We start from the raw sequence: 25,438 nt of genomic DNA on the forward strand, positions 1-25,438 counted from the left end.
CAAATTTCATCAGCTGGGTGGCAGGGTGAAATGTGATGAGGATGTTAGGAGATTACAGGGTGACCTGGACAAGTTAGGTGAGTGCTCAGATGCATGGCAGATGCACTTTCACGTGGATAAATGGATCCTTATCCACTTTGGTGGCAAGAACAGGAAGGCAGATTACCACCTAAGTGGAATCAATTTAGGTAAAGGGGCAGTACAGAGAGATCTGGGGGTTCTTGTACACCACTCAATGAAGGTAAGCATGCAGGTACAGCAGGTAGTGAAGAAGGCTAATAGCATGCTGGCCTTCATAACAAGAGGGATTGAGTATAGAAGCAAAGAGGTTCTTCTGCAGCTGTACAGGGCCCTGGTGAGACCACACCTGGAGTACTGTGTGCAGTTCTGGTCTCCAAATTTGAGGAGAGACATTCTGGCTATTGAGGGAATGCAGCGTAGGTTCACGAGGTCAATTCCTGGAATGGCGGGATTACCTTACACTGAAAGACTGGAGCGACTGGGCTTGTGTACCCTTGAGTTTAGAAGACTGAGAGGGGATCTGGTTGAGACATATAAGATGATCAAAGGATTGGACACTCTGGCGGCAGGCAACATGTTTCCGCTGCGGGGTGAGTGCCGAAACAGAGGACACAGCTTAAAAATACGGGGTAGACCATTTAGGACAGAGATGAGGAGAAACTTCTTCACCCAGAGAGTGGTGGCTGTGTGGAATGCTCTGCCCCAGAGGGCAGTGGAGGCCCAGTCTCTGGATTCATTTAAGAAAGAGTTGGATAGAGCTCTCAAGGATAGTGGAATCAAGGGTTATGGAGATAAGGCAGGAACAGGATACTGATTAAGGATGATCAGCCATGATCATATTGAATGGTGGTGCAGGCTGGAAGGGCAGAATGGCCAACTCCTGCACCTATTGTCTATTGACCAACACTTTTTAACTTACAAAGTGGATAACCCAACATTGTACTCCATCTGTCAGACCGTTGCCCACTCAACCAATCTAAATCTTAGCAGACCCTCAATCCTCTGCACAGTTTGCCTTTCCACTCAATTTATTGTCATCAGCAAACCTGGATACGTTACCATCTCCTCTTCCAAATTCTTTATATCTATCCTCATCACCCACCCCTGACAGCTCACCACTGATCTCCATCCTGAGAAACAACCATTTATCCTGACTCGCTGCTTTCTGTTGGTTAACCAGTCCTCTATCCATGCTAGTACATTCCACACAACTCCATGCATTCTAATGGATTAATCCAAGGTGTGGCACTTTATTGAATGCCTTCTGGAAATCCAAGTATACAGCATCCACTGGTTCTCTTTAAACACCCCCCCCCCCCCCCCCCCCCCCCCCCCCGATCACTGTGCTTGTTAAATCCTCAAAACTCCAATGTGTTTGTCAAACACGACCTTCCCTTCTTGAATCCAAGCTGCATCCACCTGATAGGAACCTTTCCGTCCAGATGTTTCACTATTTCTTCTTTCTTGATAGTCTCCAGCATTTTCCCAACTGCAGATGTTAAGATAACTGGTCTATAGATACCTGCCTTATGCCAACACCCTTTTTTAAACAGCGGTGTGACATTTGCTGTCTTCAGGTCCACCAGGACCTGCCCAGAATCCAATGAATTTTGATAAATTATCACTAACACATCTTCTAAACTTCTGTCATTTCGTTCAGCATCCAGGGATGTATTCAGTCAGGACCAGGGGACTTATTTACCTTTAGACCCTCAGGTTTGCTCAACCCTACCCTTTAGTGATAACAATTGAATTGAGGTCCTCACCTCCCAATGTATCCTTAACCTCATTCCTTGGCATGATAAGACATATCTTCCACTGTGAAGACTGAGACAAATAGTTATTCAAGGCCTTGATCGTTTCAGCATTACCCAATGTTAATTTCTCTTTCGCATCCTGCAAGAGACTTTAGTCCACTTTAGCCCCACTTTTCCATTTTATATGCATGTATTTATAAAAACTTTTCCTCCCTGATTTTATATTCTGTGCTAGTTTGCTTTCATAATATATCTTTCCTTTCTTTATCCAAGGCTGGCTCTTCCTACCCTTGCTATTCTTGGTTTTCACTAGAATATATTTGCCTTGAGCTCTGGGAAAAATCTCTTTGAAAGGCTTCTACTGTTCCACCATATAACTTGTGTTCCCAGTCTAATTTAGCCAACTCCTTCCTAATCCTATTACAGTCTCTCTTGTTTAAGCATAACACCTTGGTTTTTGATTATACTTTTTCATCCTCCATTTGTATCCAAAATTTGATCATACTGTGATCACTCTGAGAGGATCCCTAACTACGTAATTGTTAATTTTACATGTCTCATACACAGGACCAGATCTAAGATTGCATGCTCCCTTGTGGGTTCAGTGACATGCTATTCAAGAAATTTATCACAGATGATTTCTGTGAGCCCCTGTTCAAGACTGCCTCTACTGACTTGATTCAGCCAATCAATATGCATGTTAAAGCCCCCCCATAACTGCTGCCATTTCATTATTACGTGCATCATAAGTTTCTTGATCGCCTGTGCCACTGTAGCACTATTGTTGGGTGGCCTATAGACACTCCTACCAATGACTTCTTCCCCTCATTATTCCTGATCTCCACCCAAATGGATTCAACATTTTGCTCCTTAGATCCTATATTGTGTCTCTCGATAGCCATAATCTCATCGTTACGTAAAAGCGTGACCCCATGTCCCTTACCCTCTTATCCTTCCTAATTATCTGATATCCTTGGATATTTAATTCAGTCATAACCACCCTGCAACCACATTTTTGTAATGACAGCTAAATCATACCCATTTGTACTGATTTACACAATAAGTTCATCGACTTTCTTTTGAATACTTCAGGCATTGGAATAAAGTGCCCTTATGCTCATTGTCCCTTTAGCATTTAGCAATCTCCCTGTCTTCGCATATGATTCTGGCATCCAATTTTACTCTTTTCTAACTTTTGCTCTGGTCTCTGCATTGCTTCCTCCTGCCTTTCTGTCTATACTCCCATCCACTTGCCATTTAGGCTACCCTTCATCTCACACTCTGCTTCTTGCATCTCCCTTTATGCCAACTACTGGCATCTTCTGACCTGACACTCTGGTTCCCACCCAGTTTAAAGCTTCCCTAACAGCTATAGCAAGTCTGTCCGCAAGGATATTGGTCCCCCTGGAGTTCAGTTGTAACTTGTCCATTTTGTGGTCCTACCTTTCCCAGAAGAGAACCCAGTGATCCACAAATCTGGAACCCTGCACCAACTCTTCAGCCACTGGTTTGTCTGCCATATCTTCTTATTCTGCCCTCACTAGCATGTGGCGCAGGCAGCAACCCAGAGACCCTTGAGGACCTTCTTTTTAGCTTCCTTCCTAACTCTCAAAATTTACCTTTTATGACCACATCCCTTTTCTTAGCTTTGTCATTGATACCAACGTGTACCACAACTTCTGGCTGCCTACCCTCCCCTTTAAGAATGCAGTAGACTCGATCCAAGACATCCCTAATGCTGGCAGCCAGGAGGCATCATACCAGCGGGGAGTCTCATTCTTGTCCACAGAGTCTCCTGTCTGTTCCCCTGAACCACAGGGCTAGACTCAATGCCAGAGCCCTGGCTGCTCTGGCTTTCCCCTGGGAGGTTATTCTCCCGCCTTCCCCCAAAAGTATCCAAAACAGTTTTTGTTATTGAGGGGTGCAGGCACAGGGGACCCCTACACAACTCCCTACTCCCTTTCCCTCTCCTGATGGTCACCCAGCTACTTTCATCTTGTAACCGAGGTATGATTACCTTCCAGTGTCTCCTCTATCAACCCCTCAGCCTTCCAAATGGTCCAGAGTTCATTCAGCTCCCTAATGCAGTCTGTGCAGAGCTAAAGCTGGCAGCACTTGCAGGTAAAGTCAGCAAGGATGCTGGTAGTGACCCTGACCTTTTATATCCTACAAGACGAGCATGCAACTGCTCTAGCTTCCATCCCCACTGCTCATTTTAAAAAGAGGAAAAGAAACTTATCTGAGCTTCACCGTAGCCCTCTCTCACCTCTCTCCATCTCTGATGGTGAAATGTTCCTTCAGTACTGAAGTCAGCCTTAGTTCTAAGCACTCAAATCGTGACATGAGGCTTGTGCAAACAATTGGGACCTCGCTCGTTCTGATCAATTTAGGATCTGTTGATCCAGGCGATCAAAAAAGGGGAAGTCCTGGGATGTGATAGAAAGTGAATAAGATTGAATGTCGGAAATGTCATGGAATAAAAGGCAAAGAGAATGGTATTGGTTGTAATAAACAAAACATTTATCCAGAGTGAATATGAATATTAGAATAAGCAGCTCATGAAAAACAAGTTTCAGGCCATCACATGGCAAAAAAACTGATTAAAATCAATATTGAGTCCAGAATACAGTAAAGTGCTCAATAAGATTAGATAATGTTCTACTTGCATTGAGTTTCATTGAACACTGCAGCAGACCGAGGACATGCATGAGCGTGTGAGCAAGGTTGAGAGTTTTTTAAAAAAAAAACTGGGGACTTGGCATCAAAGTGTGGAATGATGAGGTTTTCTAGATCTCCCCAAATTGTCTGGCCTGTCCACACAACTGAATTCTTTTTTTTTCTGATGGCAATCTGAATTTCTCTGGGACCTCCCTGAAGTTTTGTTCTTTTTAAACCTATTTTGCCACCAAATATAGTTGTGACCATCTATGTAATATATTGCACACTTCGGGAAATGCTTTTTGACTGTCCAAATATGCATCAGCCATACTATCCTCACCAATTATATCCATTAACGAATTGAATAAAAATTGGTGCTAGCTTTCATTAGTTAGCCAGAAGCACTAATTATTTTAGTCCTTTTTATTGTTTCTAAATGTCTCACTGACCTTTGGCAGGTTATATATCCTAGGTCTATTCCCTGAACCCTGTGCCCAAAAAAAACACCTGACCCATTCAGTGAAGTCATGTGCTTCTACTCCACTTTTCCACCCTCCCATCTTCAACTCGGAGATCAAAAATCAGTAGGTCAACCTTGAAGACACACTCTGGGGCATTCACAATCTCTCAGGTAGAGAATTAGAAAAACATTTATCCCTTTTGAGTAAATGTATTTTTCCTTCTTAGTCTGAAACGATTAGTCCCTTATCCTTATGCTGTACTCCTGTATTCTAGATTCCTCAGCCAGGGGAAACATCTGCCTACTTTGTCAGACTCCTTCAGGTTTTTGTCTGTCTCAATGACTTCACCTCTTACTCTAAATTCCAGAGATAATGGACCCAGTTTCCTCCTCCTGTCAATGGAGAGCAACTTGTTTAACTCGGCCTCGTTTGATTGATCCCTTTGCAGTCCTACCTTCATTGCAAGTATCTTCTTCCTTCGATCTAGATTTTTTGTTGATTGCCTTATGACTCCAGTTTTGCTAGACCTCCTTACATCACACTCTGTCAAATGCTGCCCTGATGTCAAGTGCTGTCACTGTCACCTCACCTCTGGAGCTCAGCTCTTGTCCTTGTTCAGTCCAAGGCTGTGATGAGATCAGGAGTTGCAAACAGATTATTGCAAATCAACTACTGTTTGATCGCACTGACTTCATACGGCACTTGACTGATTGAAAATAAACTGATGAAACAATAATTGATTGGGTTGTATTTGTACTGTTTTCTATGTACAGAATATATTTGGGCAATTTTCTACTTTGCCAAGTAAATGCCACAGATGTGGCTCTACTGGAACAGCTTGATGAGGAACGCAGCTAGTTTTGGAGCACAGGTTTTCAGTACTAATGTTTGAATGTTGTCTGGTCCCAGAGCTTTTGCTGTTATCTTAAGAATGAAAGGTGCTTTGTCAATCTACTTCAATATGTTGCTATATTTTTTAAAAAGATGATTGTTGTGCAAAGATTAAATTTTGAGATAAGTTGTCACTTTTGGAGTCTTTGCAAGACTAATGACAGTTTTTCCTTTTTTTTTGTAGGTTTGAGTGGGACAAGCTATTGGAAAATGTGCATTGTTTGATCATAAGTGTGACAAAGACAGACAGGCAGGAAGCCTATATACTCAGGTATATGAATGTTTTGTATTTTTTATGAACCTAGTTAGAATTGAGCAAGATATGGGTTAGATTCCTAACAGCTGCTTGTTGCAAGAACAATGTTCAGAATGAGGAAAAGCATCAAGAGCTGTAAACCTCTGGTTTCAATGCTTAACTATGATAATTGTATCTGTTTCGAAATTTTAGCTCAATTGGTTATGCTACCGATCAGAGATAAGGGTTTTTTTATGAGACTGAGTTACTGTTGGGATAGTTAAAATAGTCCAAGAGAAAATAACAGTTTGAGTGCATTTCACAAGAGCTCAGAATTGTTAGGGTGCATAAGGAAACCATTTGGTCAGCTGGCTCTATTACCTAGTGCCAAATTCATGTCTTTTCTCCCATATCCATGAACACCACTTCATAGTCTTACAACATGGAAACAGGCTCTTTGGTCTAGTTAGTCCATGCCAACCATATTCTCAAGCCAAACTAATCCCACTTGCCTGCACTTGGCCCATATCCCTCCAAACACTTCCTAATCATGTACTTATCCAAATGTCTTTTAAATGTAACTATACCTGCATCCACCACTTCCTCTAGCAGTTCATTCCGATTATGAACCACTGTTTTTATTTTTTTAAAATGCACCTCATCCTTTTTAAATCATTCTCCTCTCACATTTAAAAATATGCTCCCGGTTTTGAACTTCCCCACCTTGGGGACAAGAGCTTTGCTATTCATATTGCCTATGCCCCTCATGATTTTATAAACCTCTATAAGATCACCCCTTAACTTGATATGCTCCAGTGGAAAGTTGCCCCAATCAGTCTTTATGCATAAGCCTTCTATTCCTGGCAACATCCTGGTAAATCTTTTGAGTCCTCTCAAATTTAATGGCAACCATCCTATACAACCTCAGCACGGCGTCCCAACCCCATACTCAAAGGTCTGAACAATGCAGGCAAGTGTGCTGAATGCAGCCTGCCTATCTGTGAAACAAGTTTCAAAGGATTATGTATCTTAACCCTTGGTTCTCTGTCCTATAACATTACCCAGAGCCCTACTATTAATTGTGGAAGTCCTGCCCTTGTTTGTTTCACCAAAATGTAATATCTCACGTTTATCCAAATTAAACTCCATCTGCCACCCCTCAACCTGTTCACCTCTTCCGATGCCCACTTGCTTGCCACAACTGAACCTGCCTCCATTTTCCAGTCAGTACATTCCAGGCCCTAACTACTTGCTGTTTGAAAATGTATTTTCTCACGTCATCCACGTTTGGACATCACTTTTGGATTTTTTCCCCTTTTGAGCAAGAAACTGGTTCCAATCTATTCTATTCAGCCCAGACATGATTTTGAAAGCTTCGATCAAATCCCTCTCTCCCTTACGAGAGGAGAACAGTCCCAACATATTCAGTTTATTTGCAAAACTGAAGTTTCTCATACCTTGACCCATTCTTGTAAATTGTTCTGCGTAGTCTCCAATGCCTTCCCATCTTTCCTATAATGGGCCCACAAGTGTATAAAGAAACTCGAGATGACATCTAGCAAATGTCGTGTACAAGTTCCACATCACCCCCAGTTCCTGTGCTTTGCTTCTTGTAATAAGGTCGAGAGCACTGTGCTTTAACTGCTGTCTCCCCCTTCCTACCACCTTCAATGATTTGTGCACAGATACACCCACGTCCCTCCGTTCCTGCACCCCCTTTACAATTATATCCCCTGTTTTGTTTTAGTTTGATATTCTTCCAACCAAAGTACATTATCTCACAATTCTTTGTCATCTACCCACATACTCCTCCACTTGGTCATTGTGTGTTTCGAATTCCGCACTATCCTTTTCCACAGTTTACAATTCTTACAAGCTCCATGTCATCTGCAACTGTGAAATTGTCCGTTGCACACCAAGCTCCAAATCATTCATATATATCAGGAGAAGCAAGGATCCCAAATCTCAACCCTGGGGAGAACCTTCACTTGACTGTAAAATATCCATTGACCACCGCTGTTTCCTGTTATCTAGCCAATTTTGTATCCATGTTGTTACTGTCCCTTTCATACCGTGACCTGTAACATTCCTAGAGTCTGTTAGGCACTGTATCAAACAGAAATCATGTATTGCTTTCTTTAACAGTGTTACCCTCATCGAGCCTTTCTAACAACTTCAAAAAACCTCCTAGTTAGTTAAACATGGCTTCCTCTTTAGAATTTTGAACTGACTTTCCAATCACCCATTAAACTCCCATCTTTTCCACATGATTATTTATTCTACCTATAATAATTGTTTATCGATCCTTAATAATTGTTTGTAATTTGATTCATTCTGAAAATTAAGCTGTGATCATATCAATAATTGCAATTTTAGATTGTGGTTTTAGGATTGAATAAAATGAAATGCGGGAAAGTAACTTAGAGACATAGTTTCTAGGGACTCTGGAGCACTTATTCTTTAGCTTGAATCATGTTGGTCATTTTAGCTGCACGTGTTCCATGGATTTTTCAGCCTTCAATTCAAACTCAAATTCTATTTTATCTGCCGTAGCTGAGTAAGAACTGGGTTATAAAAATTCTCAGCAGATGTACCTTATCTGAGAAGTCGTCTTGATTGACCCCTTTGTTTTTAACCCTTCTCTTTGAGCATTCAAGATGTGAACTTTGTTTTAAGTCAGCTCTGGCTATTTCTTTCAGTAAAATGAGTTGACAGCTGTATTGCTTCAGCATGTGAAGTCTGCTTGTTCAATTTGATACTGCATAAAGTAGTATACTTAAGTCTAATTTCAAATGTGTTCACGATGGTTGAGTCAATTAGACTCCTGGCTGATATCATATCTTTTAGGCAGAGCTTATTGCATGGTGGTTATAATGTTGAAGATGCATGATGTTATTTAGATCCTGGGTTCTAAAATGGAGGAACCATATGTTGATATGCTATTGATTTGTATTTCTATATTCTGCATGCTGCAAAAGGTAGGTTCAGTTTAGTTTTAGATTTGTTTGGAGTTTGGTGATGAGCAGTCTGAAGTATAGTGATACATGCATTTTTAATAAGTTCAACGTTGGCATAGAGCTTGAGGCAAGCAGTTGACGATGCATTAGAAACAAGGGTAGAAGGAATAACTATCACACCCTAGCAACAGGACGCTGATCCCCCTCAAAGTTAGAACTGTTCAGAAGGTTAAGCAATGCATGCAGGTTCAGTGAAAGTGAAAAGGTGTTGTTAATGGCTATGGAAAAATTCCTGAGTGGTTTATTAGAAAAATATCCAGGGAACAGAAAGCTGCAAGAAGCTGAGGGTGTTCCCTCTGCTCCCTACAGTTGCATGGGCCTCCAAGTTCCATGCTCAACAGCGCGTTACCAAACTAGAGGTCATTGCACTTACAAGCCCATCATATGCAAATCTTATGAGCAGCTGTGCAGCTTACCAAGGACATCGTTCTTGAGAATGTTCCATATCTGTTCACATAATGAGCAAATAGGCGATGCATTTTTGTACCATCCAGCTAGCTTTCACTGTCATTTATCCAATGTTTCCAATAGGTGGGAGAGAAGATGTGATCTGAGAAATCAAAATTCATTGAACTTGAGGGGTCTATGAATCTTTTAAAAGTGACTGGACCCCAACATAGCTGTATTGGAAGTGAGATCAAGGGCACATAAGATCGCATTATATGCAAATGATTTCTTCTGTTATCATCGAACCTGGCAGTTTCTGCACCCCTTTTAATACAATGTGTTATTTTATTTGGCTCTTTTTCAGGGTATAGGATTAATACCCTGAGGTCTTAAGGGAATACCTGATATTGAAGGTGAATTACGATTCCCCTTTAAATGGTTGCAGGGGGCTTTCTTTACTTAGGTATTTTTGTTAGTCCCACCTTTGATCATTTATTTAAGGCTAAGTTTGCTCACTTGACAAGATTAGAGAAGATCTTCAAAGATAGGAGAACATTCCAATATCCTGGTTAGGTCGAATAGCCCTTATCAAAATTAATGTCCTTCCTTGTTTGGTATATCCCATGTGAATGCCCCCTGTGTTTCCCAAGCAAACATTGTGGAGACTCATTGGTTGGCTTAGTTCTTTTATTTGGCATAACAGGCAGCTCCTCATTAAGCTTGCCAAATTGCAGCTACCCAAAGGGTTTGGGGAGTAGCCTTTCCAGATATTAAGATATCAATGAAGTTCCCTTCTGTCCTTTGTGGGTAACTGGGCTTTTGAGGACCCGAGATCCATATAGTTGAATATTGAGGCCTCCCAGGCAAAGTGCCCCCTTATTGTTTATGGGTAAGATGAGGGCAGTTATGGATTACTCTCTGAATCCAATCATTATTATTTCAGTCAAAGCGTGGAGAGCAATGTGACAGAGCAAGGGCAGATAATCTGAAACCTCCTTTCTTACCCTATAGTTGGTGCGCCCAGATTTCAGCCAGGGATGATGGACCACAGATTCAAACTTTGGGCAGCTTGGGGTTCCTGTTTGGGAGACTTGGTCCTTCGACCAAATGAGCTGCAAGTATGGTTCGCCCAGCAGAGACCTCTTTCCTTCCTTTCAGTTTAGGGGCTTTATCCAAACAAAAAGACTATGCTTTTTTACCAACCCTTTTGGGTCTGACAGAAGAGAATGCTTCATGCCACAAGCACATACTTGGTTAGTACTGTCTACCACTTACTGGGGTGCGGTGCCTTGAACGATATTGAGCGACTATGTGAGATCTGGGAGCAAGAGTTGGAAGTAATAGAGGGTCCTGGAGACCAACGTTAAGGTAGACACTGTCTCTCTTCTCGGGGGCTTGCCAAATTTATCTCCTTTAGATGCACGTGGGAAAAAGCTATTTAATGTTCTCGCTTTGCGAGGAAGAGCATTCAGATGAGCTGGGTGTCTGAGAACTCTCTGGGCCTGTTGGGGTGGGGTATGCTAATTGTGGAACACAGCCCTTTGGCTTTCCTCTCAAACATGTTGCACCATAAAGCAGAACAATTTTATAAGACATGACAGCCCTTGAATTACCTGGAAGCAGGTACTTTCCTATCCTTTCCCTGAAACACCTGATTCCCTTACTGATCAGCAATCTATCCATCTTGGCCTCAAGTATACATAAGGACTGTGCACTGAAATTGGTGGCTCTTAGTTCTGAGAGGATGTTCTCTGGCACTGGACTCTCCTTTAAGGGGAAACATTTTCAGCATTTATCCTGCGAAGCCATTTAAATACTATGTATCTCAATGAGATCACCTCTCATTCTAAATTCCAATGAGTATTTGTTTTAAACTTTGCTCATAAGACAATTCTTTCATACTGGGGATTAACCTACTGAATCATCTCTAAGCTAATAATGAAGTAAATTGTGTCTACTGTTCTTGCAATTTTTTGTGCCTTTTGCAGTGAGGGTAGTTTTTTTTTAAAACATGCTCCATCTCCAGTATTGCCTTGTTTCCCCACCATTAATTCCCCAGTTTCACCTTCCAAGGATCAACACTCACTTCAGATACTCTTCTTTTTCTATATACATTAAAGTTGCTTGTTGTAATGTTTTCAGCATGTATAAATGCTGGGGCAGAAAGTAGCTTGTGAAGTGCCGTAAGGATTAGACCTCAACTACAATATTTGCGATCTGGGTGAAGGACTGATTGCATTGTTGTCAAAATCATAAAAATAAAATAAGCTTTGAAAAAGCCAGGATATAAAAAGGGGTGTAGATATCTTAATTGAGTATGCAATTTTTTTGCCATTTTGTGAGAGAAATTACAAGTTGTTCCCTTTGTCAGGAATAATACATAAGCATAATTTAAATGGAGACTGCAGAATGCTGTGATACTGAGAGATCTGGGTGTCATTGTACTCCTAAAAGGTTAGAAAGACAAATGGGAAGTTTGCTGTTATTGCAAGTTGTTGGAATATGAAAGTAGGGAAACCTTTTTACAACTGTACACTGCATTAGACAGACTTCAGCCAAACTCTTGTGGGAAATTATGGTTAACATATTTAAAGAGGCAATAAAATTGCGGTGAGGTCTGCATGCAAACTTGAGGCTGACCAAAGTGACCCTGTGCAACCCAGTTTGCCTGCAAATACATTCTATCAAAAAATGAAAACTGATGCAGTAAATATATCTAAAACTGTCCACTTTTCCCAATTTGTTCATACTTGACAATGGCCTGACCTTATGCAGGAAACAGCATTAAAATATTGGGAATTTGCTCTTCTAATTCTTTTTCTACCTAATGTGCTGTCTTCAACCACTGCGTTCAAACAACTTTGTCATGTATTGTGCTGCACTGCAATATCCCAGAGCACCTTGTGGTCTGAACTAAGGAATGAGGCAGGCAAATGACCTTTTCAGGTTTAATGCACATACCTGCAGCTTCCTTAAAGTTTCAGGCAGACAATAGAGCAGAGCACGGACACAAGACATAAAGATTACATAGAATTCACTATCTTTTAAGCTAGTATTCCTAATTCTACTAGTTTAATTGTGATTCAATGAGAAATTAAGTACTGTAAATGATGAGTGAAAATGTGATTGTAGAATGATACTGCATGGCAATTTCAAAGAGCATCGGGATCAGTGGTGCTGGAAGAGCACAGCAATTCAGGCAGCATCCGAGGACAGGCAAAATCGACGTTTCGGGCAAAAAGCCCTTCATCAGGAATAAAGGCAGAGAGCCTGAAGCGTGGAGAGATAAGCTAGAGGAGGGTGGGGATAGAGTAGCATAGAATACAATAGGTCAGTGGGGGAGGAGATGAAGGTGATAGGTCAGGGAGGAGAAGGTGGAGTGGATAGGTGGAAAAGGAGCTGGGCAGGTCGGACAAGTCCGGACAAGTCAGGGGATCGTGTTGCTGGAGGTTAGAAACTAGGATGAGGTGGGGGGAAGGGGAAATGAGGAAGCTGTTGAAGTCCACATTGATGCCCTGGGGTTGAAGTGTTCCGAGGCGGAAGATGAGGCGTTCTTCTTCCATGCGTCTGGTGGTGAGGGAGCGGCGGTGGAGGAGGCCCAGCACCTCCATATCCTCGGCAGAGTGGGAGGGGGAGTTGAAATGTTGAGCCACGGGGCGACTTGGTTGATTGGTGCGGGTGTCTCGGAGATGTTCCCTAAAGCGCTCTGCTAGGAGGCGCCCAGTCTCCCCAATGTAGAGGAGACCGCATCGGGAGCAACGGATACAATAAATGATATTAGTGGATGTGCAGGTAAAACTTTGATGGATGTGGAAGGCTCCTTTAGGGCCTTGGATAGAGGTGAGGGAGGAGGTGTGGGCGCAGGTTTTACAGTTCCTGCGGTGGCAGGGGAAAGTGCCAGGATGGGAGGGTGGGTCGTAGGGGGGCGTGGACCTGACCAGGTAGTCACGGAGGGAACGGTCTTTGCGGAAGGCGGAGAGGGGTGGGGAGGGAAATATATCCCTGGTGGTGGGGTCTGATGGAGGTGGCGGAAATGTCGGCAGATGATTTGGTTTATGTGAAGGTTGGTAGGGTGGAAGGTGAGCACCAGGGGCGTTCTGTCCTTGTTGCGGTTGGAGGGGTTGGGTCTGAGGGTGGAGGTGCGGGATGTGGACGAGATGCGTTGGAGGGCATCTTTAACCACGTGGGAAGGGAAATTGCGGTCTCTAAAGAAGGAGGCCATCTGGTGTGTTCTATGGTGGAACTGCTCCTCCTGGGAGCAGATACGGCGGAGGCGGAGGAATTGGGAATACGGGATGGCATTTTTGCAAGAGGTAGGGTGGGAAGAGGTGTAATCCAGATAGCTGTGGGAGTCGGTGGGTTTGTAGAAAATGTCAGTGTCAAGTCGGTCGTTACTGATGGAGATGGAGAGGTCCAGGAAGGGGAGGGAGGTGTCAGAGATGGTCCAGGTAAGTTTAAGGTCAGGGTGGAATGTGTTGGTGAAGTTGATGAATTGCTCAACCTCCTCGCGGGAGCACGAGGTGGCGCCAACGCAGTCATCAATGTAGTGGAGGAAGAGGTGGGGAGTGGTGCCGGTGTAATTACAGAAGATCAACTGCTCTACGTAGCCAACAAAGAGACAGGCATAGCTGGGGCCCATACGTGTGCCCATGGCTACCCCTTTGGTCTGGAGGAAGTGGGAGGATTGAAAGGAGAAATTGTTAAGGGTGAGGACCAGTTCGGCCAAACGAATGAGTGTCGGTGGAGGGGTACTGTTGGGAACGTCTGGAGAGGAAAAAAACGGAGGGCTTGGAGGCCCTGGTCATGGCGGATGGAGGTGTAGAGGGATTGGATATCCATGGTGAAGATGAGGCGTTGGGGGCCGGGGAAACTCTCACTCCACCCCTCTCCTCCCTGACCTATCACCTTCATCTCCTCCCCCACTGACCTATTGTACTCTATGCTACTCTATCCCCACCCCCACCCTCCTCTAGCTTATCTCTCCACGCTTCAGGCTCTCTGCCTTTATTCCTGATGAAGGGCTTTTGCCCAAAACGTCAATTTTGCCTGTCCTCGGATGCTGCCTGAATTGCTGTGCTCTTCCAGCACCACTGATCCAGAATCTGGTTTCCAGCATCAGCAGTCATTGTTTTTACCTCGTTAATTTCAAAGAGCAGTCTCGTTCCTGAAGTCTCTTAAGTTGTCAGTCTCATTCTGTCTGGTTAATGGTTTTATGACTCTACTTCTGGGCTAGAAGGTGGGACTTAAGTTCTACTACTGTGAGAGAAAAAATGTCCAAACAGGTTGACTTTTATTGTTTTAAAAAAAACTTGAATCTGATTCCACCACCTTTTTTAGGTAGTGCATTCCAGATGTCATCTTAAATTGGAGCAGAATACTGTGAAGTCTGGAAATGTTCAATCAAATCAGAAATTAATTGAAACCTTAATTATTAAACCTTAATTAGGCAGCATCTATCGGAGAGAAAAACAATTTGATGTTTCAACCTCATGAACAGTTCCTGCTTCTGTTCCATTCTAGGCATTGATCGGAGAAGCTTCACCATTCATATTTCCTCCATTGGGGTTCATTCTTTTCTATATTATTGTCACTTATTGCTTCTGAAGGTGCTGACCTGTACAATTGAGTGCTAAAACCTGTGACTAGGAGAAAGAGGTTAAAAATTGTACAGCCTAAATTAAGATATTTGAAGAATAAAACAGTTCACATACTTGATACAACGTTCACCATCTTCAGTATTCCACCTGCCAATACACAGTGGTAGCTATTAGCACTAGATAAAAGTAAGTTATACCAGATCAATTGTAGCAACTTGGCAAAGTTTTTTGGACAACTCTTTCCAAATTCTTGTCCTCGATTATAAGGATATGGGCAGCAAATGCATGGAATACAACCAATGTGAAAGTGCAGCCAAATCTTTCCCCATTCCACTTTGAAGTTATATTGCTATTTCTGGCTGCTAATCCTAGAAAGCCCTGCCTAATAGCACAGTGTGTCCCCTTGTACCATATGGCTGCGTTGGTTCAAGAAGATAGCTCACCACTTTCTCCAGACGAGTTCTGGATGAACAATATATACTGGCCTTGCCCGCAATGCTGACATCCTATCAAAATAAATTGCCTATTGGTTCGAATATAATTTTTAAAATCTGTACCATATTTAAACTGTCAGCAGTTCAGAGAGATTTTTGAGAGTTTGGGAACAGTTGACAGTTGACACTTTCTCAGTGATCGTTGTCTCCCAGGATTTTGTTACCTAAATAGGTGTAAGAGAAAACCATGGAGCTCTGAGTCCACTCTGCCATTGAGTAAGATTATGGTTTATCTTTGACTTCAAATCTACTTTCCCACCCATTACCACAATCCGTTAATCCCTTAGTTCCTTGAGAAATCAAAGGTCTATCTCTGCTTTAAATATTTTCAATGCTGGCATATCCACATCCTTCAGGGACAGAAGGTTTCACAGATTCACATCCCTTTGAGTAAGAAATCATACCTCATCTGGGTCTTAAATGATTAATCCCTCATCCTGAAATGTCCCATTTGGCTAGAAATCAAGATCAAAGAAATGTCTGTTTACCCTGTCCATCTCCTTCATAATCTTAAATATTTCAACTGATACCCTTTCGTTCTTCTGTTCTTCAAAGAAAGTAGATCCAGTTGAAGCGGCTCTCACTATTTTAAAAAAAACCCACTCGTTCCAGAAACTTTACTCCATCTCTAATGCAAGTATGTCCTTCCTTTAATGTGGAGACCAAAGCGACATATATTACTTTACTCTAATTGGGATGTCATTGCAGCCTCCCTTATTTTGAGCTTATTACCATTTCAAAAGCCAACAAGTAATTTGAATTCCTCATTGCTTGGTATATTGGCACGCTGCATTCTTTATGCAAGTACAGGAATTTGTATACTGAATTAAAGACAGTAAGTACCAAAAACTTTCATGTACTTACCCCCACACTCCGGATTCCTCAACTGTTCCAGAATCTTCCATCGGCCTCCGAAATCAGTCTGGCGCCATTACACATGCGCCCGCTACATCGTCCGCAGCAATAGCCGCGGACGATGACGTCACTTCCGTCCCCACCGACCTCGCAGCCTCCGCGATCGCCGCTCAGACAACCGCCTCCGCGATCGCCGCTCAGACAACCGCCTCCGTGATCGCCGCTCAGACAACCGCCTCCGCGATCGCCGCTCAGACAACCGCCTCTACGATCACCATGAAGACAATTGCCGACAGATTCGCGACCTCCGCGGCTATGGGGAATAACTCTGTCTCTGTGGTCGCCGCAGCCACTTGCGCCCCCAGTGACGTTACTAACCTACACGACCACAATGCCACATGTGTATCCGCCCCCACGCCGATCTCCGTCACCACGCCTAACCCCGCCGAGTTCCGTCACCACGCCTAACCCCGTCCCCATGACTATCTCCGTTACCACGCCTAACCCCGCCCCTTCGCCGTTCTCCGACTGCATGTCTAACCCCACCCCCACGCCTGTATCCGTCACCACGTCTAACCCCGCCCCTTCGCCGATCTCCATCACCACGCCCAACCCCGCCCCCAGGCCTAACCCCGCCCCCACACCCCACTCCAGCCCCACACCAGGTCCTTGCTCCCAGCCCTGCCGTGTTTTCACCATCCCTCCAGACCTACCCCTCTGAGGATGAAAGATCAGTCCTCAGCAGAGGCCTCACCTTCATTCCCCTACGCTCTCGGATTAATGAGTTCAACACACGGCGTGACATCGAACAATTCTTCCGCCGCCTTCGCCTCCGTGCCTACTTCTTCAACCAAGACTCTCGCCCACCCTCTGACGACCCCTTCTCCTGCCTCCAACACACCCCATCCACCTGGACACCCCGTGCTGGCCTCCTACCTGCCCTCGACCTCTTCATAGCCAACTGCCGCCGCGATATTAACCGCCACCTGAACTCCCCCACCCCTCTCATCCACTCCAACCTCTCACCCTCTGAACACGCAGGCCTCCACTCCCTCCATTGCAACCCCAACCTCACTATCAAACCAGCAGACAAGGGAGGTGCGGTAGTAGTTTGGCGCACCGACCTTTACACTGCTGAGGCCAAACGCCAGCTCGCAGATACCTCCTCCTACTGCCCCCTTGACCATGACCCCACCCCCCACCACCAAACCATCATCTCCCAGACCGTCCATAACCTCATCACCTTGGGATCTCCCATCCACCGCCTCCAACCTCATAGTCCCACAACCCCGCACCGCCCGCTTCTATCTCCTGCCCAAAACCCACAAACCTGACTGCCCCGGCCGACCCATTGTCTCCGCCTGCTCCTGCCCCACCGAACTCATCTCCGCATACTTCGACACGGTCCTGTCCCCCTTAGTCCAAGAACTCCCCACCTACGTTCGGGACACCACCCATGCCCTCCACCTCCTCCATGATTTTCGCTTCCCTGGTCCCCAACGCCTTATCTTCACCATGGACATCCAGTCCCTGTACACCTCCATCCCCCATCACGAAGGACTCAAAGCCCTCCGCTTCTTCCTTTCCCGCCGTACCAACCAGTACCCTTCCACTGATACCCTCCTTTGACTGACTGAACTGGTTCTCACCCTGAACAACTTCTCTTTCCAATCCTCCCACTTCCTCCAAACAAAAGGAGTAGCCATGGGCACCCGCATGGGCCCCAGCTATGCCTGCCTCTTCGTAGGATATGTGGAACAGTCCATCTTCCGCAACTACACTGGCCCCACCCCCCACCTTTTCCTCCGCTACATCAATGACTGTATCGGTGCCGCCTCGTGCTCCCACGAGGAGGTTGAACAGTTCATCCACTTCACCAACACCTACTACCCCGACCTCAAATTCACCTGGATAGTCTCAGATTCCTCCCTCCCCTTCCTCGACCTTTCTATTTCTATCTCAGGCAACCGAATCAACACAGACATCTACTACAAACCGACCGACTCCCACAGCTACCTGGACCACACCTCCTCCCACCCTGCCCCCTGTAAAAACGCCATCCCATTCTCCCAATTCCTTCGTCTCCGCCGCATCTGCTCCCAGGAGGACCAGTTCCAAAAACGTACAACCCAGATGGCCTCCTCCTTCAAGGACCGCAATTTCCCCCCCCGACGTGGTCGACGATGCCCTCCACTGCATCTCTTCCACTTCCCGCTCCTCCGCCCTTGAGCCCCGCCCCTCCAACCGCCACCAGGACAGAACCCCACTGGTCCTCACCTACCACCCCACCAATCTCCATGTACAGCGCATCATCCGCCGTCATTTCCGCCACCTCCAAACGGACCCCACCACCAAGGATATATTTCCCTCCCCTCCCCTATCAGCATTCCGTAAAGACCACTCCCTCCGTGACTCCCTCATCAGATCCACACCCCCCCCACCAACCCAACCTCCACTCCCGGCACCTTCCCCTGCAATCGCAGGAGGTGCAAGACTTGCGCCCACACCCAACACACACCCCACCTCCCTCCAAGGCCCCAAAGGAAACTTCCATATCTGCCACAGATTCACCTGCACCTCCACACACATCATCTATTGCATCCTCTGCACCTGATGTGGCCTCCTCTATATTGGGGAGACAGGCCGCCTACTTGCGGAGCATTTCAGAGAACACCTCTGGGACACCCAGACCAACCAACCCAACCACCCTGTGGCTCAACACTTCAACTCCACCTCCCACTCCACCAAGGATATCCAGGTCTTTGGACTCCTCCATCACCAGACCACAACAATACAGCAGTTGGAGGAAGAGCGCCTCATCTTCCGCCTAGGAATCCTCCAACCACAAGAGATGAACTCGGATTTCACTAGTTTCCTCATTTCCCCTCCCCCCACCTTGTCTCAGTCAAATCCATCGAACTCAGCACCGCCTTCCTAACCTGCAATAATCTTCCTGACCTCTCCGCCCCCACCCCACTCCGGCCTATCACCCTCACCTTGACCTCTTTCCACCTATCGCATTTCCGACGCCCCTCCCCCAAGTCCCTCCTCCCTACCTTTTATCTTAGCCTGCTGGACACACTTTCCTCATTCCTGAAGAAGGGCTTATGCCCGAAACGTCGATTCTCCTGTTCCCTGGATGCTGCCTGACCTGCTGCGCTTTTCCAGCAACACATTTTCAGCTCTGATCTCCAGCATCTGCAGACCTCACTTTCTCCTCAGGATTTTGTATACATCAACCTTTGTGTTTAATGCCATTAAAAATGATTTTCTCTTCATTTAACTCAAATAAATGGTCTTTCATTTCTCCATCAACCACCTTGTTGCCTGACACTTTACCTGTCTCTCAATTTGCTGTACCCTGCAGCTTCAATTGCATCTAGCTTCATACCATTAGCAAACATAGATCAAACAAAGTCATGTATCTAAGTTATTAATATAGAATGTTAATAGTTAAGCGTGCGGCACTCTGTGGTTCACTGTCTGTCAACCTAATACTCCATTTTCTACTTCCTCCCCAGCGATTGTCAATGTAATGGCCCTGTAGTTTTCTCTTTTCTCTTGCCGCCTTCCAGGCATAGCTAGCTAGCTTCCAAGCTGCTGACACCATCCCAAAATCTAGAGATGTGAAAAGTCATAGCTGTGGTTACACCATTTCTGTAGCTATCTCTTTTAGTACAATGATGCAGCACACTGCTTCTGCAAGGTTCGACCTTCACTTTTAGTGCACCCACACTGCCAGTTACCCTCTGTTTCTTGTATGTGATTTGTGTCTGTTTTCACAACAGAAGACATAAAATATTTGTTCCATGTCTGTCCCAGTTCCTCATGATCATGTCACCTGCCTGCTTCAAAGTGACTTTATTTCATATACTTATAGAAGCTCTTGCAATCTATTTTTATGTTTCTGGTTACTTTGATTAAACATGAAAAAAATAGAATCAACAGCCTTCTAACTTCTAAAACACTTGCAATCCTAAATCCTGATGTTTTTTTCAGTAATTTAAACCACATCTCTTATATTGGTGCCATCTATATTTTAGTCTGTTTACCCAATCAACAATAGCCAGCTCTTCCCTCATATCTAACTAATGTTCATTTTTAATCTTCATAGCTGACAATATTGTTTTCAAACTTAGTGTGGAATTCAGTTGTGCTATTGTCATTATTTCCCCAGTGGATCTCTTGCAATACTCATTAATTCTGCTAATTGTGGAATACTGGATTTTTTTATAAAACTTGATCTCTATTTTATTCCATAGTGTATTATTCCAGGAAATAGTCACAAGCATTCTCCAAACCTTCGAAAATTTGACCGACCCAATCTATATTCAGGTTAAGGTTTCCATTACTATGCTAATTTGTGACAAATGCTAATAATTCTTCTTTAATATTGTATCCAAAGATCTAATGCTTATTTAAGTGCTCCATCCACAATGGAGGCTGGGCCAGTGAATTTGTTCAAGGCTGAGATAAATTTGTTTTTAATAGACCAGAGAAGTCGAGAGTTTCTGGAGAGATCTGGAGACAAGAACAGGACAATGGAGTTGAAACCAGCAGCTGTGACCTTCTAGATTGGGGAGTAGGCTTAAAGGGATGAATGAGCCAGTCTTGCACCCAAGCTCTGTTAGGGAGCCCAAGAGCTACTACTCAGTGGCATATTGTGGACCAGCAAGTTACGAGAGGGAAAGTGTCTGAATTTGAAACATTTCTTTCCAACAATTTGTTTGAAGGCAGAGGGGACACTTGTAACTTGTGTTGGCAAAGGTGGAGAATTAACTGTGGGTCAGACTCAGAGTCATAGAGATGTACAGCACGGAAACAGACTTTTGGTCCAACCCATCCATGCCGACCAGATATCCAAACCCAATCTAGTCCCACCTGCCAGCACCCAGCCCATATCCCTCCAAACCCTTCCTATTCATATACCCATCCAAATGCCTCTTAAATGTTGCAATTGTACCAGCCTCCACCACATCATCTGGCAGCTCATTCCATACTCGCAACACCCTCTGCGTGAAAAAGCTGCCCCTTAGGTCTCTTTTATATCTTTCCCCTCTCACCCGAAACCTATGCCCTCTAGTTCTGTACTCCCCAACCCCAGGGAAAAGACTTTGCCTATTTATCCTATCCATGTCCCTCATAAGTTTGTAAACCTCTATGCGGTCACCCCTCCGCCTCCGACGCTCCAGGGAAAACAGCCCCAGCCTGTTCAGCCTCTCCCTATAGCTCAGATCCTCCAACCGTGGCAACATCCTTGTAGCGCCGGAGACCCGGGTTCAATTCCCGCCTCAGGCGACTGACTGTGTGGAGTTTGCACATTCTCCCCGTGTCTGTGTGGGTTTCCTCCGGGTGCTCCGGTTTCCTCCCACAGTCCAAAGATGTGCAGGTCAGGTGAATTGGCCATGCTAAATTGCCCGTAGTGTTAGGTAAGGGGTAACTGTAGGGGTATGGGTGGGTTGCGCTTCGGCGGGTCGGTTGGACTTGTTGGGCCGAAGGGCCTGTTTCCACACTAATGTAATCTAATCTAATCTAAATCTTTTCTGAACCCTTTCAAGTTTCACAACATCTTTCTGATATGAAGGAGACCAGAATTGCAGGCAATATTCCAACAGTGGCCTAACCAATGTCCTGTACAGCCGCAACATGACCTCCCAACTCCTGTATTCAATACTCTCACCAATAAAGGAAAGCATACCAAACGCTGCCTTCACTATCCTATCTACCTGTGACTCCACTTTCATGGAGCTATGAACCTGCACTCCAAGGTCTCTTTGTTCAGCAACACTCCCTAGGACCTTACCATTAAGTGTATAAGTCCTGCTAAGATTTGCTTTCCCAAAATGCAGCACCTCTCATTTATCTGAATTAAACTCCATCTGCCACTTCTCAGCTCATTGGCCCATCTTGTCCAGATCCTGTTGTAATCTGATTAACCCTCTTTGCTGTCCACTACACCTCCAATTTTGGTGTCATCTGCAAACTTACTAACTGTACCTCTTATGCTCGCATCCCAATCATTTATGTAAATGACAAAAAGTAGAGGACCCAGCACCGATCCTTGTGGCACTCCACTGGTCACAGGCCTCCAGTCTGAAAAACAACCCTCCACTACCACCCTCTGTCTTCTACCTTTGAGCCAGTTCTGTATCCAAATGGCTAGTTCTCCCTTTATTCCGTGAGATCTAACCTTGCTAATCAGTCTCCCATGGGGAACCTTGTCGAACGCCTTACTGAAGTCCATATAGACCACGTCTACCGCTCTGCCCTCACCAATCCTCTTTGTTACTTCAAAAAACTCAATCAAGTTTGTGTGACATGATTTCCCATGCACAAAGCCATGTTGACTATCCCTATTCAGTCCTTGTCTTTCCAAATACATGTACATCCTGTCCCTCAGGATTCCCTCCAACAATTTGCCCACCGAGGTCAGGCTAACTGATCTATAGTTCCCTGGCTTGTCCTTACCACCCTTCTTAAACAGTGGCACCACGTTTGCCAACCTCCAGTCTTCCGGCACCTCACCTGTGACTATCGATGATTCAAATATCTCGGCAAGAAGCCCAGCAATCACTTGTCTAGCTTCCCACAGAGTTCTTGGGTACACCTGACCAGGTTCTGGGGATTTATCTACCTTTAACCGTTTCAAGACATCCAGCACTTCCTCCTCTGTAATCTGGATATTTTGCAAGATGTCACCATCTGTTTCCCTACAGTCTATATCTTCCATATCCTTTTCCACAGTAAACACTGATGCAAAACATTAATTTAGTATCTCCCCCATTTTCTGTGGTTCCACACAAAGGCTGCCTTGCTGATCTTTGAGGGGCCCTATTCTCTCTAGTTACCCTTTTGTCCTTAGTATATTTGTAAAAAGCCTCTGGATTGTCCTTAATTCTATTTGCCAACGTTATCTCATGTCCCCTTTTTGCCCTCCTGATTTCCTACTTCCTTTATACTCTTCTAAGGATTCACTCGATCTATCCTGTCTATACCTGACATGTGCTTCCTTCTTTTTCTTAACCAAACCCTCAATTTCTTTAATCATCCAGTATTCCCTATACCTACCAGCCTTCCCTTTCACCCTGATAGGAATATACTTTCTCTGGATTCTTGTTCTCTCATTTCTGAAGGCTTCCCATTTTCCAGCCGTCCCTTTACCTGTGAACATCTGCCTCCAATCAGCTTTCGAAAGTTCTTTCTAGGTGGTAGCTTTGTATGACGCTCAGGTGGTAATGAAGATGGTGAACAATATCCTGTTTTAAAAGTTTGTTTAAATTGCCAAAGAACTCTAAAAGTTGAGATGTGGGAGATCATCTTTAATTTTTTAATTTTGTCTGTTTTACAGTGAGAGTAGCATGTTTGTCTCCAAGAGACGTTTCATTTTGAAGACATGCGGTACCACCCTCTTACTGCAAGCACTGGAACCCCTGTTGGAACTTGCTCGTGAGTACTGCGGCTTTGATTCCATTCAGGTAACTTTGACATTTTTTTGTAGGTCTTGCACGTAATCCACATTTGAACATAGAACATTACAGCGCAGTACAGGCCCTTCGGCCCTCAATGTAGCGCCGACCAGTCATACCAATCTGAAGCCCATCCCACCTACACTATTCCATGTATGTCCATATTCTTGTCCAATGACGACTTAAGTGCACTTAAAGTTGGTGAATCTACTACCGTTGCAGGCAAAGCGTTCCATACCCTTACTACTCTCTGACATCTGTCCTATATCTATCACCCCTCAATTTAAAGCTATGCCCCTTTGTGCTCGCTGTCACCATACTTAGAAAAAGGCCTGTCCACCCTATCTAACCCTCTGATATCTTGTATGTCTCTATTAAGTCACCTCTCAACCTTGTTCTCTCCAACGAAAACAGCCGCAAGTCCCTCAGCCTTTCCTCGTAAGACCTCCCCTCCATACCAGGCAACATTCTAGTAAATCTCCCCTGCACCCTTTCCAAAGCTTCCACGTCCTCCTTATAATGTGGTGACCAGAACTGTACACAATACTCCACTTGCGGCCGCATCAAAGTTTTGTACAGCTGTAGCATAACCTCATGGTTCCGGGACTCGATCCCTCTATTAATAAAAGCTAAAACACTCTATGCCTTCTTAATGACCCTGTCATCCTGGGTGGCGACTTTCAAGGATCTGTGTACCTGGTCACAGAGATCTCTCTGCTCATCTACACTACCAAGAATCTTACCATTAGCCCAGTACTTTGCATTCCGGTTACTCCGACAAAAGGAATCACCTCACACTTGTCTGCATTAAACTCCATTTGCCACCCCTCAGCCCACCTCTGCAGCTTATCTATGTCTCTCTGTAACCTACAACATCCTTCGTCACTATCCACAACTCCACCGACCTTAGTGTTGTCTGCAAATTTACTAACCCACCCTTCTACGCCCTCATCCAGGTCATTTATAAAAATGACGAACAGCAGTGGACCCAACACCAACCCTTGCGGTACACCACTAGTAACTGGACTCCAAGATGAACATTTCCCATCAACCACCACCCTGTGTCTTTCAGCAAGCCAATTACTGATCCAAACTGTTTTATCTCCCACAATCCCATTCCTCCGCATTTTGTACAATAGCCTACTGTGGGGAACCTTATCGAATGCCTTGTCAAAATCCATATATGCCACATCGACCAGTTTACTCTCATCTACCTGTTTGGTCACCTTCTCAAAGAACTCAATAAGGTTTGTGAGGCACGACCTACCCTTCACAAAACTGTGCTGACTATCCCTAATCAAATTATTCTTTTCTAGATGATTATAAATCCTATCTCTTATAACCTTTTCCAACACTTTACCAATAACTGAAGAAAGGCTCACTGGTCTATAATTGGAAGCACACTAGCTTTCGGAGCGACGCTCCTTCATCAGGTGATTGTCAGACAATCTTGCCCAGTGGTATATATCTATCCCTTTCTATCATTAAATTAAACATAACAGAATTGTGATCGCTGACACCAAAGTGCTCACCTACTTCCAAGTCTAACACCTGGCCGGGCTCATTACCCAATACCAAATCTAATGTGGCTTCGCCCCT

The 25,438-nt window shown here is 44.6% G+C and overlaps 1 protein-coding gene across 3 annotated transcripts in view; it reads left to right on the forward strand.

Moving 5' to 3' along the window:
• Window positions 1-5,113: 5,113 nt before the first annotated feature.
• The window catches only part of LOC148150831 (S-adenosylmethionine decarboxylase proenzyme-like), a 30,144-nt gene continuing 9,819 nt past the window's right edge, over window positions 5,114-25,438 (forward strand). Inside the window, exons 1-3 of one of the 3 annotated variants that reach the window (XM_087983120.1) lie at window positions 5,114-5,358; window positions 5,973-6,059; window positions 23,722-23,848. In XM_087983120.1, coding sequence (XP_087839246.1) covers window positions 5,270-5,358; window positions 5,973-6,059; window positions 23,722-23,848 — 303 coding nt within the window. In that variant the 5' untranslated portion in view covers window positions 5,114-5,269. Of the gene's footprint in view, window positions 5,359-5,972; window positions 6,060-20,635; window positions 20,709-23,721; window positions 23,849-25,438 lie in introns of those variants that run through there. The other 2 variants (XM_087983113.1, XM_087983125.1) reach the window with 2 other exon arrangements.

The sequence above is a fragment of the Chiloscyllium plagiosum genome, unplaced genomic scaffold (genome assembly GCF_037043375.1).
Source record: "Chiloscyllium plagiosum isolate Xiang-an unplaced genomic scaffold, Cpla_swu_hap1 HiC_scaffold_3, whole genome shotgun sequence".
NCBI classification, from domain to species: domain Eukaryota; kingdom Metazoa; phylum Chordata; class Chondrichthyes; order Orectolobiformes; family Hemiscylliidae; genus Chiloscyllium; species Chiloscyllium plagiosum.